At 42.5% G+C, this 13,700-nt stretch overlaps 1 protein-coding gene across 2 annotated transcripts in view; it reads right to left on the bottom strand.

Moving 5' to 3' along the window:
• TWSG1 (twisted gastrulation BMP signaling modulator 1) overlaps positions 1-13,268 on the bottom strand; it is a 72,969-nt gene extending 59,701 nt beyond the window's left edge. The window contains exons 1-2 of one of the 2 annotated variants that reach the window (XM_058692700.1): positions 13,081-13,268; positions 11,192-11,345 (exon numbers count right to left, since the gene is read on the bottom strand). In XM_058692700.1, coding sequence (XP_058548683.1) covers positions 11,192-11,314 — 123 coding nt within the window. In that variant the 5' untranslated portion in view covers positions 11,315-11,345; positions 13,081-13,268. Of the gene's footprint in view, positions 1-11,191; positions 11,346-12,405; positions 12,848-13,080 lie in introns of those variants that run through there. The other variant, XM_058692701.1, reaches the window with a different exon arrangement.
• Between the last annotated feature and the right edge of the window lie 432 nt (positions 13,269-13,700).

Here is a 13,700-nt window from a genome sequence, read left to right as displayed (position 1 = left end):
CTAAGGCATGTTACAACAAAATGAGAGTAAATTAAGAAAGAACAAGACACGAAATCAAAGAAATAGTGGAACCAGCTTAGGAAAGTAACAATGGGGATGCACTATAGGACAGCTTGAATCAGACCTAGAGAGCCATCAGTTAAGTCTGGAAACAATAACACTGAAGGCTCCCTTAGGAGGAGAACAGACTAAGAATTTAAAACAACATAAGGTATTAATGACTAATGATGCAAATCAAGAAAAACAATTAGAAATTCAAGAACAATAAAGTCATTCAAGAAAAGAAATGTAGGGGCACCTGGATGGTTAAGCATCTAACTCTTGATTTTGGCTGAGGTCATGATCTCATGGTTCATGAGTTCAAGCCCCTTGTAGGGCTCTACACCGACAATGTGGAGCCTACTTGGGATTCTCTCTTTCTGTCCTTCCCCTGCTCATGCACACACACTCTTTTTCTCTCTAAATAAATACATAAATAGATAGATAGATAGATAGATAGATAAATAAATTTAATGTTTTATTTATTTTTGAGAGAGAGACAGAGCGCAAGCAGAGAAGGGGCAGAGAGAAGGAGACAGAATCTGAAGCAGGCTTCAGAGAACAGAGGCTCAAACCCACAAACCATGAGATCATGACCTGAGTAGAAGACAGATACTTAACTGACTGAGCCAGTCGGTTAAGTTCCAACTTTGGCTCAGTCTGTTAACTGTCCAACTTCGGCTCAAGTCATGATCTCAAGGTTGGTAGAATCAAGCCCCATGTGGGGATCTGAGCTGACAGCACAGAGTGTGCTTGGGATTCTCTCTCTCTCCGTCTTCCTCTGCCCCTCCCCCCACTCAGGCACACACATGCACGTGGTCTCTGTCTCTAAATGATTAAATAAATAAGCATTAAAAAAAAAAAAAGAAGTGAAAATGTAAACTACCACTTGGAAGATTAAAAGTGGTTCAACCTGAATAACAAAATGGAGAGTAAAAAGGATTACTCGAGGGATTGTTTTTCATCATGTATCCTTCTAACCATTTGACTTTTTAAAAAGGGACCTTTAGGAACTACACAAACAGTCAGAAAGCAATGAACAAAATGGCAATAAGTACATATTTATCGATAATTACTTTAATTTTTTTTTTTAACATTTATTTATTTTTGAGACAGAGAAACAGAGCATGAACGGGGGAGGGGCAGAGAGAGGGAGACACAGAATCTGAAACAGGCTCCAGGCTCTGAGCTGTCAGCACAGAGCCCGATGCGGGGCTCGAACTCACGGACCGCGAGATCATGACCTGAGCCGAAGTCGGACGCTTAACCGACCGAGCCACCCAGGCGCCCCTATCGATAATTACTTTAAAAGCTCCAATCGAGGGGTGCCTGTGTGGCTTAGTTAGTTAAGCATCAAACTCTTGATTTCGGCTCAGGGCATGATCTCATGGTTCGTGAGTTTGAGCCCAGCATGGGGCTCTCTGCTGTCAGTGCAGAGCCTGCTTCAGATCCTCTGTCCCCCTCCTCTCTGCCCCTCCCCTGCTCACATGTGTGTTCTCTCTCCTTCTTTCAAAAATAAAAAATAAAAACATTTTTTAAAAAGCTTCAATCAAAAGACAAAGGGTGACTGAATGGACAAAAAAACAAGACCCATCTACATGCTGCTCATAAGAGACTCACATCAGACCTAAACATACATAAAGACTGAAAGGGAAGGGGTGGAAACATCCACCATGCACATGAAAATGAAAAAAAAGCTGGAGCAGCAATACTTGTATCAGACAAAACAGACTTTAAAACAAAGACTGTAGCAAGAGACAAAGAAAGCACTACACAGTGACAATGGGATCAATCGAACAAGAAGATGTAACAATTATAAATATTTATGCATGCCACATAGGAGCATTTAAATGCACAAGGCAAATATTAACAAACATAAAGGGAGAAACTGAGAGCAATACAACAACCACAGGGGACTTTAACACCCCACTTACATCAGTGGGTAGATCATTCAGACAGAAAACCAACAAGGAAGCAGCGACTGTGAACAACACATTAGACTAGAAGGACCTAACAGACACACACAGGATATTCTATCCAAAAACAGCAAAATACACATTCTTTCCATGTACACATGGAACATTCTCCAGGACAGATCACATGTTAGACCACAAAACAAGTATCAGTAAATTTAAGAAGACTGAAATCATAGTAAACATCTTTTCCAACCACAATGAAAACTGGAAATCAATTACAAGAAATAATACTGGAAAAACTGCAAACACACAGAAGCTAAACAAAATGCTACTAAACAACAGATGGGTCAACCATGAAATCAAAGAGGAAATCAAAAAATACATGAAGACAAATGGAAATGAAGACACAACAGTCCAAAACCTTTGGGATGCAGCAAAAGCAGTTCATAAAGGGAAGTTTATAGCAATATAGGTTTATCATAAGAATGAAAAAAATCCCAAATAAACAACCTAACCTTACAACTAAAGGAGCTAAAACAAACAAACAAACAAACAACAACAAACAAAGCCCAAAGCTAGTAGAAGGAAGGAAATACTAAAGATTAGACCAGAAATAAATGAAATAGACACAAAAACACAATAGAAAACACCGATGAAACCAAGAAGTGATTCTTTGAAAAAAATAAACAGAATAAATCAATATTTATCCAGACTCATCAAGGAAAAAAAGAGGGTGGGCTCAAATAAATAAAATCAGAAATGAAGGAGGATAAATCGCCACACAGAAATACAAAGGATAACAGTATGAAAAGTCATATGCCAACAAATTGGACAACCTAAAAAGAAACAGATTAATTCCTAGAAACATACAATCTTCCAAAACTGAATCAGAAATAAATAAAAAATTTGAAGAGACCAATTACTAGTAAGGAAATTGAATTAGTAGTCAAAGAACTCCCAACAAACAAAAGTCCAGGACCAGAGAGCTTCGCAGGTGAATTTTAACAAACATTTAAAGAAGAGTTAATACCTATTCTTCTCAAACTATTCCAAAAAATAAAAGGGGAAGCCAGCATTACCCTGATACCAAAACCAGATAAAGATACCCCCCAAAAAGAAAACTAAAGGCCATTTATCTGTGGTGAACATAGATGTAAAATCCTGAACAAAATATTAGCAAACCAAATTCAACAATACATTAAAAAAATAGTTTACCACAATTAAGTGGGATTTATTCCAAGGATGCAAGGTTGGTTCACTATTTGCAAATCAATCAACAAGATATATCATATCAACAAGAGGAAGGATAAAAACAATATGACTACCTCAAAAGATGCAGAAAAAACATTTGACAAAGTACATCCATGATGAAACTGTACAGAGTGGGTTTAGAGTGAAAATGTTTCAACACAAAAAGAGCCACATATCAAAATCCCGCAGCTAAAATCACATTCAATGGTGACAAACTGAAAGCTTTTCCTCTAAGATCAGGAACAAGACAAGGATGTCCACTCTCACTACATTTACTCAACATAGTACTGGAAGTCCTACCTGTGGCAATCAGACAAGAAAAAGAAATAATTGGCATTCAAATTGGTAAGGAAGAAGTAAAACTCAGTCTTTGCAGATGGCATGACACTATATATAGAAAACCCTAAAGATTACACCAAAAAACTACTAGAACTGATAAATGAATTCTGTAAAGTTGAAGAATACAAAATTAACATACAGAAATCGATTGCATTTCTGTACAGTAATAATGAAGTAGAAGAAAAATAAGAAAACAATCCCATTTACAATTTCATTAAAAGAATAAAATAACTAGGAATAGATTTAACCAAGGAGGTGAGAAACCTATACTCTGAAAATTATCAGAAACTGGTGAAAGAAACTGAAGATGACACAAAGAAATGGAAAGACATTCCATGCTCCTGGATAGGAAGAACAAATATTGTTTAAATGTCTATACTACCCAAAGCAATCTACACATTTGAAGCAATCCTTACCAAAATACCAACAGCATTTTTCATTTTCTAGCTTTCAGAACTAGAACAAATAATACTAAAATTTGTATTGAATCACAAAAGACCCCCAAAAGCCAAAGCAATCTTGAAAAAGAGAAGCAAAGGGTGAGGCATCACAATTCTGGACTTCAAGTAATATCACAAAGCTGTAGTGACCCAAACAATATGGTACGGGCACAAAAACAGACACATAGATCAGTGAAACAGGGTAGAGAGCCCAGAAAAAAACCCACACCTATATGGTCAATTAATCTACAGCAAAGGAAGCAAGAATATACAATGGGGAAAAGGCAGTCTCTTCAATAAATGGCGCTGAGGAAACTCAACAGCTACATGTGAATGAAACTGGACCACTTTCTTACACCACACATAAAAGTAAACTCAAAATGGATGAAAGACCTAAATGTGAGACCTGAAACCATAAAACCCCTTAAAGAAAACATAGGCAATAATGTCTTGGACATCAGTCTTAGCAACATTTTTCTAGATACGTCTCCTGAGGCAGGGGAAACAAAAGCAAAAGCAAACTAGTGGGACTACACCAAAATAAAAAGCTTTTGCACAGCAAAAAAAAAACACCAACAACAAAAAAAGGCAACCTAGTGAATGGGAGAAGATATTTGCAAATAATATATCTGATAAGGGGTTAATACCCAAAATATATAAAGAACTCATACAACTCAACACCAAAAAACCCACAAATAATCCAATTAAAAATGGGAAGAGGACCTGAAGAGACATTTTTCCAAAGACATACAGATGGCCAACAGACACATGAAAAGATGTTTAAGGTCACTAATCATCAGGGAAATGCAAATCAAAACCACAATGAGATATCACTTCACACCAGTCAGAAAGGCTATCATCAAAAAGACGGTGAATAACAAGTGTTGGCACAGATGTGGAGTAAAAGGAACCCTCATGTACCATTGGTGGGAATGTAAGTTGGTGCAACCACTGTAGGAAACAGTAAGGATGTTACTCAAAAAGTTAAAAATAGAAATACAGAGAACAAACTAACGGCTGTGGCGGGAGGTGAGGGGTGGGGGGTAGCTGTGGGTAGGCAAAATAGATAAAGGGGATTAAGAGGTACAAACTTCCAGGTATAAAATAAATAAATCACAGAGATGAAAAGTACTGCATAGGGAATACAGTCAATAATACTGTAATAACATTGTATGGTGACAGATGGTAACGACACTCATCATAGTGAGCACTGAGTAACAAAGAATTGTCAAATCAATATGTTGTACACTTGAAACTAATGCTACATTGTATGTCAATTAAACTTCCATTAAAGAAAGAGGGGAAAAGGCCTTCTTACTCTGATTTTTTAAAAAAAGCAGGGGGGTGCTTGGGTGGCTCAGTCTGACTTCAGCTCAGGTCATGATCTCCCAGTTCAAGAGTTAAGCCCCTTGTTGGACTCTTTGCTGACAGCTCAGAGCCTGGAGCCTGCTTCACCTTCTGTGTCTCCCTTTCTCTCTGCCCCTCCCCCACTCACGCTCTGTTTCTGTCTCTCTCAAAAATAAATAAAATAAAATAAAATAAAATAAAATAAAATAAAATAAAATAAAATAAAAATAAAAATAAAAAACACTGGGACACCTGGTTGCATCCGACTCTTGATCTTGGCTCAGGTCATGATCCCATAGTTCAAGAGTTAAGAGTCCTGCATTGGGCTCTGTGTTGATGGCATGGAGCCTGCTTGGGATTCTGTCTCTCCTTCTCTCTACCCTCCCCTGCTTGTTCATTCTCTTTCAAAACAAAAATAAGTAAATAAACTTAAAAAAAAAAAAAAAGAACTAGAAGGAAACTTTGAGATCTCCCAGCCAGACAATTTATTTTACACTTAATACGTAGCATATTGTATTTCCCAAAGATGTCCATGCACTTTATGCCATCCACATGCTCTTCTTATGCTCCTCTATCAGAGGCAGGGCCTATGTTCCCTCCACTTAAACCTAGGTGGACTTATGACCATTGTGGGAGTAGTAGGTAACCTCTCGGGTGAGGCCATGAAAGGCAAGAAGATTCCTCCGGCTCTCTTTCACGGCACACATATCTTGGGAGCCCAGAGCCAACATGGAGGTGACTGGCTAGTCTTAAACCAGCACACTAGAGAGGTCATATAAAGACAGAACTGAGAAAGTGAGTGAGAGTGAGGAAGAGAGAAAGAGAGAGAGAGGGACAGAGGGAGAATGAGCATGCTGAAGAATCTTTCTAGCCCCAGTGTTAGACTTATCAGTGAGCCTTCAGATCTGTGGGATGCAGCACAGCGACCGCCAGTCACATATAGCTACTTAAATATAAATTACTTAAAATTAAACAAAATTTCAAAGTCTATTCTTCAATCACACGAGTTATATTTCAAGTGCTCAATAGCCACACATAGCTGCTAGCTTCTACTTCACTGGACAGGGCAGGTGTAGACTGTTTCTATCACTGGAGAAAGGTCTAGGGAATAATGCTGCTTCCAATAACTCCAGCCCCCAGTCCTTCAAGCTGCCCTAGTGCTGTGTGGTGCAGACATGAGCTATCCCACCAAGCCCTGCAAATTGCAAATTCGTGGCCAAAATCAATGTTGTTTTCAGGCACTGATTTTGGGGGTGGTTTGTTACGTACCCAGATAGTAAATGGAACACAAGGAAAATAAAGCTGAAGATGTGAAATAATCTGCCGGAGTTTTGGAGTCCCGAAAATCAGTCAAATATTGGGACTAATCACATTTTACTTCAATGTCCAATAAGTGCTGATGAATAAATGAACAAGAAAATCCCCGAGTCTTGAGCCTGCAATAGTTTTGTTTTTATTTATTTAAAAAAATGTGTATTTATTTCTGAGAGAGAGAGAAAGAGCGCATGCACATAAGGGGCAGCGGGAGGGGGAGACAGAGAATCCCAACCAGGCACGTGGAGCCGGATGCGGTGTTCGAAGTCACGAACGATGAGATTACGACCTAAGCTGAAATCAAGAGTTGGACACTTAACCGACTGAGCCACCCTGGTGCCCCAAGCCCACGATATCTTTAATTTCAAATACTTTGCCACTATGCACCAGAAGCATTGTCTCTACTACTCCAGAGAAAGATTTGACGATTCCTGGCTCTGAAGGAACAAGATCCTGAGAAACGTTAGCATCACGGAATCCATGGTAAAGAAAACAAGTCCTAGTTTCTTTCCAGTGAATTTACCAGTGAACTCGCCATTTAACAGGTGAAGCTCACTCAATTTTCCAGTTTTTACACTCATATAGTACTCTTTACTTTTTTAAGTTTTTTAATTACATATTTTTAAATTTTTTTAAATGTTTATTTATTTTTGAGAGAGACAGAGAGGGCATGAGCGGGGGAGGGGCAGAAAGAGGGAGACACAGAATCCGAAGCAGGCTCCAGGCTCTGAGTCGTCAGCACAGAGACCGACGCGGGGTTCGGACCCACGAACCGAGATCATGACCCGAGCTGAAGTCAGACGCTCAACCGATTGAGCCACCCAGGTGCCCCTATGGTACATATTTTTAATCTTTTTTTTTTTTTTTTTTTTTTAATTTTTTTTTTTCAAGGTTTTTTTATTTATTTTTGGGACAGAGAGAGACATAGCATGAACAGGGGAGGGGCAGAGAGAGAGGGAGACACAGAATCGGAAACAGGCTCCAGGCTCTGAGCCATCCGCCCAGAGCCCGACGCGGGGCTCGAACCCATGGACCGCGAGATCGTGACCTGGCTGAAGTCGGACGCTTAACCGACTGCGCCACCCAGGCGCCCCACATATTTTTAATCTTAAAAGCAAAAGAAACAAACCAAAAACCTTTGATGGTGTTTATTAATATCAACCAAAAACTATTTTTTTTTATTGACTGATTGATTGAGACAGAGGGTACAAGCGAGTGAGAGACAGAGAGAGAGAGAGAGAGAGAGAAAACCACAAGGGGCAAAGAGAAAGAATCTCATAAGGGGCAAAGAGAGAAAAAGAGAGAGAGAGAGAGAGAGACGTGGGGCTCATCCAGGGCTTGTGTTTCACCTGAAGTGGGGCTCGTGTTCACCGGAAGCAGGGCTCAAGCTCACCCAGTGTGGGAGTCAAGCTCATGAACTGTGAGATCATGACCTGAGCCAAAGGCAAATGCTTAACACCTGAGCCACCCGGGCACCCAAAAGCTATCTTTTAAAAATATTCCTTTACCAAGCAATTCATTTTAATAAAATCCAATTTTAAATTATTTGAACTAGGGGCATCTGGGTGGCTCAGTCGGTTAAGCATCTGCCTTCAGCTCAGGTCACGAGCTCACGGTTCGTGTGTTCGAGCCCCGTGTCAGGCTCTGTGCTGACAGCTCGGAGCCTGGAGTCTGCTTCAGATTCTGTGTCTCCCTCTCTCTCTGCTCCTTCCCCACTCACATTCTGTCTCTCTCTGTCTCTCAAAAATAAGTAAATGTTTTTTTAAAGTTTTTTAGAAGTAAATTATTTGAACTAATGGAAATTACAGATTTGGAGAGTCAAAAATAACTAGGGATGTAAGTGAATTTCCACCTAAACATGAATATAAAAATCACTGTGAGAGACTTCCTTCCTTCCTTCCTTCCTTCCTTCCTTCCTTCCTTCCTTCTTTCCTTCCTTCCTTCCTTCCTTCCTTCCTTCCTTCCTTCCTTCCTTCCTTTCCTTCCTTCCTCTCTCTCTCTCTTTCTTTCTTTCCTTACTTATTTTGAGAGAGAGAGAGACAGAGGGGCATAGATAGAGTGAGAGAGAGATTCCTAAGCAGTCTCCACACTGTCAGCACAAAGCCCAAATGGGGCTCGATTCCATGAACTGTGAGATCATGACCTGAGCCGAAACAAAGGGCTGGATGCTTAACCGACTGAGCCACCCAGACACCCCATGAGACTCTATTTCTAATAATGAATTATGAAGCTACATTGAAACAACCTGGGAAGTATCACAGCTTCCCCATCAGACCAGAGCAAAAGCTAGACTTCACGTACAGACTACAAAATTTTCTGCTAGCATGAGCCTAAGCAGACATACCATATCAAAACTTCCATGTATGAAATTAGACGATACTCAAAATAACTGTTAATCTTTATTTATTTTTTTCAAAGTAATCTCTACACCCAACGTGGGCCTTGAATCACAACCCTGAGATCAAGAGTCACATGCTCTTGCAGGGCACCCGAGTGGCTCAGTTGGTTGAGTGTCTGACTCTTGATTTCGGCTCAGATCATGATCCCAGAATCATGGGATCGAGCCCTGCATTGGACTCCGTGCTGAGTATGGAGTCTGCTTAAGGTCCTCTATCTCTCTCAAAAAGAAAAAGAAAAAAAAGTTATATGCTCTTGCAACTCACCCAGCCAGGCACCCCCTAAATTGTTAATATGTTTTAAAGAGTTCTTATCTCTAAAATGTAGAGATTAGAATCATGATAAAATGATATCAGGAATTTGCCTGAAGTTAAGATGTAGCTGGGGTGGGCAGTATAGAGGAGCACAGATGAAACAAAGTAGCCCTGAGTTAATGACTGCTGTCACTGCTGGGCTTTATACTCCTCTCTTCTACTTATGCTTGAAAAAGTCCACAGCCAAAGAATTAAAAACCAACCAACAAATATTTACATGTTTTGGTTTGAAATGCAAAGCAAGGGTGAAGAGAGTATGAGACGGTGGCAAACCACACTCAGATAAAGGCCAGGCTTCCTAGAAGTTCAACTATTAAAGAAAAGGACCAAAATGTCCAAAATAAATACAAAATGCCTCAAATCTATAAAAACCCTTATCACTTCTATTTTTTTAACATTTATTTATTTTTGAGAGACAGAGTGAGACAGAGTATGAGTGGGGGAGGAGCAGAGAGAAGGGGCTACACAGAATCCAAAGCAGGCTCCAGGCTCTGAGCTGTCAGCACAGAGCCTGATGCGGGGCTCGAAATCACGGACCGTGAGATCGTGACCTGAGCTGAAGTCAGACACTCAACCGACTGAGCCACCCAGGCGCCCCAAAACCCCTACCACTTCTAGAACACACACCCAAGTGCTCCATGTTGGGATCACAGCCAGGACGTAGCTGACTCATACATTACACAGAATTCTAACATGTGTGGTTACTGGATTTCTTAGCCAACAGCCAATAACTAAAAGGGAGGCTCATAAATACAGACACACAAAAGGCACAAAACTGCTGATGGCCTAATGGGATGGGGAAAAAAAGAGAACAGCTATATAAGACGTGAAGTTCACCGCTAATTAACACAACTTTATGGCGTAGTAACTAGTATGTTTAGTTGGAAGGCCACAGGATTTGGAGTCAAAGACTGTTCCACAGCCACTTACTTGCTAGACGAACCAAACCAAATTATTTAACCTCATTTTTTTCTTTAGAAAAATGAAAGTGGTAGCTATACCACTAGGCTTATCCTGAGGACTGAAAGAGAGGTAACTGTCGAGTACCTTAGAAGCAGATTCTCCAATCTCAGCTGACCATTTGCCTACAACCTTACGAGAGTCGCTGAGCCAGAACCAGCCAGCTAAGCGCTCCTAGACTCTGAAGCCTCGGTCGCCGCATGAAATAATAAATGTTTGCTGCATTAAGTTGCTACATTTGGAATAGCTTGTTGCACAGAATAGACAACCATTATATGAAGGAACAAGGTATCTATTATTTGACTAGCTAAATTTTTTTTCTAAATATAGTCATTGAACTTCTTTGGTATACAAACTAGGTAACACAAGGGAACCCTTTTCTTTTCTTTTCTTTATCTGAATGGCATACTCATCACTTTGTAATGGCATATTTATGAAGCCGGGTATTATTTTCAAGACGAAACTCCTTGAATCTGACATGGCTCATATGCAAGAAAACTATGAGGGGTAAAAACCTAGACTCTGTGTCACGGTTCAGTACCTCAGGCCTTGACCTCATACTCAGGCCTTACTCTGTAATATACATATACTCTATATCTATATCTATGCACTGTATATCTATACTACATTTTATTTTTTTAATGTTTATTTATTTAGTTTGAGAGAGAAAGCACAAGCAGGGGAGGGGCAGAGAGAGAGGGAGAAAGAGAATCCCAAGTAGGTTCAACACTCAGCACTGAGCCGGACACAGGGCTAAATCCCACAACTGTGAGATCTTGACCTGAGCCCAAATCAAGACTCGGATGCTCAACCCCACTGAGCCACCCAGGTGCCCCCACGTTTTAATATTAATAAAAAGTATGCTTAGTCCTACCTGAATGAGGCATTTGCTCACATCGCTAGCACAGAGTGCTTTGTTACAACTCAGTGACTCAGGGACCCAAGTCAGGAACACCAGAATGGCCAGAGTAAGCATAACAACAGAATGTGACTTCATGGTTCTTCAAAGACAATCAACTCCCAGGAAGCTAAACCAACAAACAAAAAGAAACAAAACAAAACAAAACTTTAATTCAAAGGCAAGGACTAGGTTAAGAACAAATACAGAAATGGAAAGCAAAACAAATAAAGCAAGACTCATTATTTGTATTAAACAACTTTTGAGTGATCATTTAAAGGACATTTTCAATGAGTGATTAAACAGTCAAAACCAACTACTTTATATAGTAATGTCTTGTCAGCAAACTGCAAATACATGTGTGTGTGTGTGTGTGTGTGTGTGTGTATACACACACATATATACCAACGGATTACTGAGGCAAATAACTAGTTTTAATACTGCACCACTTTAGCTTTAGGCCCATTATTCAACCTTAAACCTATATAAAAACTATTAATATAGTACCATAATATAAAACGTTTAACAAATTTTAAAACTGCAAATTATTCTAATGATTATTTATGACTATCTCATTTTCTGTCTTCACATAATTAGCCAGAAGCTATGAGCTTGAAGCAGCTCAGAGAAAGAAGTTGAGGTGACAGTCATTTCTTAAATAACTTAGCAAATAACCAAGGGGGTAGTAAATTATCTACTGCATTAAGAACTCCGAGTAATTTCTTAAAATGTGAAGATGTTCTTTTAAGCCTATACCATAGGTACCATAGATTCTGCAACGTTATTAAGAAGACAGTACATTTTAAAAAGGAAAAGGAAAACAAGACCAGCACAAATCCTGATAGTGGCTAAACAGTGGTTAGGCTAACATGGTTAGTAAGCTTTTTAAAAAGATAAAACTTCTTCGAGTTCAAACACCAACCCCCCCCCCCCCCAGAATCAATTAAAGTAAATGATTATTGATGTCAGATAGATAAAAGGTGAGTTTATGGAGCCTTTATGATTATTGTAAACTTTTACTCCAAGCATTACAAAATACAGTAAAACAAAAGCTCTAAGAAGGTGAAAAGAATAAAGGGCTTTGCACCAGGTATGACTCAATTTTGAAAGAGAAAGCCCTGGCGAGGCCCACAAAGTATTCCGAAAGACCGTTAGTAACCCAACTTTCTAATATATTTAACAGCACATACCAAGTCGGATGATTTCTGGTGCCACCAGTACATATTCGTGGAGGCCAAAGAAGGTATTTTGAAAAGTGATTTTTTTTTCCAGAACTAGTTTTCACCCTACACTCACTAAAACTGGGACTTTCCCCCCATCTCTTATGGTTGTCTCCATCCTACTCCCCAAAGCTTACTGGAAAAAGTATTCAAGTAAACAAGGGCAAGTACAAAGCAGGTAACAATTGTTTAAAGGGCCTCTCCTTTTTTCCTGAGGAGTCAGGAACGGTGCCGCATCGAAACTGTTTTCGTACGTGGGGACCAGTTTCTCCGGCTCTGGCGACCTGTGCGTGGTCCCCAAGGGGGATGGCACTGACAGCAGCCTTTGTGCCTCCGGACGGAGCCCCCAGCTGCCGGTTGGCGAGGCAGAGGCCACGGCGGCTCTTCACCCCCGCTCACCGACGCGCCGCTGAAAGCGAGGCAGGGGAGGGGGCCGCAGGGGTGCCGCCGGCCTGCGCGCCCGCGCCCAGCACCCACCGGGCGGCGCCCCCACTTCGTCCAGCGCGTAGGCGGGGCCCAGGCCGCGCGGGGGCTGCTCCGCTCCTCCCGGCCGCGAGAGCCCGCCGCGGCCTCTGCCTCCAGAGGCCGGACTCGGGGCCCGGACCCTCCCCGGCCGCAGACGCTGCCCCGCCTGCTCCCGCTCACCGTGCGCCGTGGCGCCGCCAGGCCGCCTGGCCCTCGTTTCCCCGCAAGTCACCCGAGCCCTGGGCGCGCCGCCGGGCTGTGCGAGGGAGGCAGGCCGCGCCTCCGCGCCGTCCCTCAGCGCTGCGCCCGCGAGCCTCGGGCACCTTAAAGAGACAGGCCCGCCACCGCCCTCCCCCCAGCTCCCCCGGTCCCTCCGCCCGCCCTCGGCTCCCCGCCGCCGCCAGCTCCCGACAGGAGGCGTCTCTCACTCCCGGGGCGCTCCTGTCAGCGCACGCCCCGGCCCCGCCCCCGCCAGGCCCGGCGCCCAGTCTCCAGTCCGGCCCCGGCCCGGCCCGCGCGAAGGCCCCGCCCCCCGGCCCCGCCCCCGCCAGGCCCACGGCCGCGGTCCCGCCCCCAGCCACGGCCCCGCCCCGCTCACGCACGAAGGCCCGTCCCGCCCTCGGGTCACGCCCAACAGCGGCCACACTCCGGCCCCCAAGGACACCCACCCGGGCGCCCACGCGCGCTTTCCCTCCGCCCTCTTCCCCGCCCCCATCTCAGGCTTCTTTGTCCGCCTACCTGGGGCAGACCCTCTGTGAGGCCCAGTCCCTGGACTTAGCAAGTGCATGTCGCGCAGCCGC

The sequence above is a fragment of the Neofelis nebulosa genome, chromosome 11 (genome assembly GCF_028018385.1).
Source record: "Neofelis nebulosa isolate mNeoNeb1 chromosome 11, mNeoNeb1.pri, whole genome shotgun sequence".
Taxonomy (NCBI): Eukaryota; Metazoa; Chordata; class Mammalia; order Carnivora; family Felidae; genus Neofelis; species Neofelis nebulosa.
The sequence above is the reverse complement of the archived record's forward strand: the minus strand, read 5'-3'. Positions and strand labels throughout refer to the sequence as shown.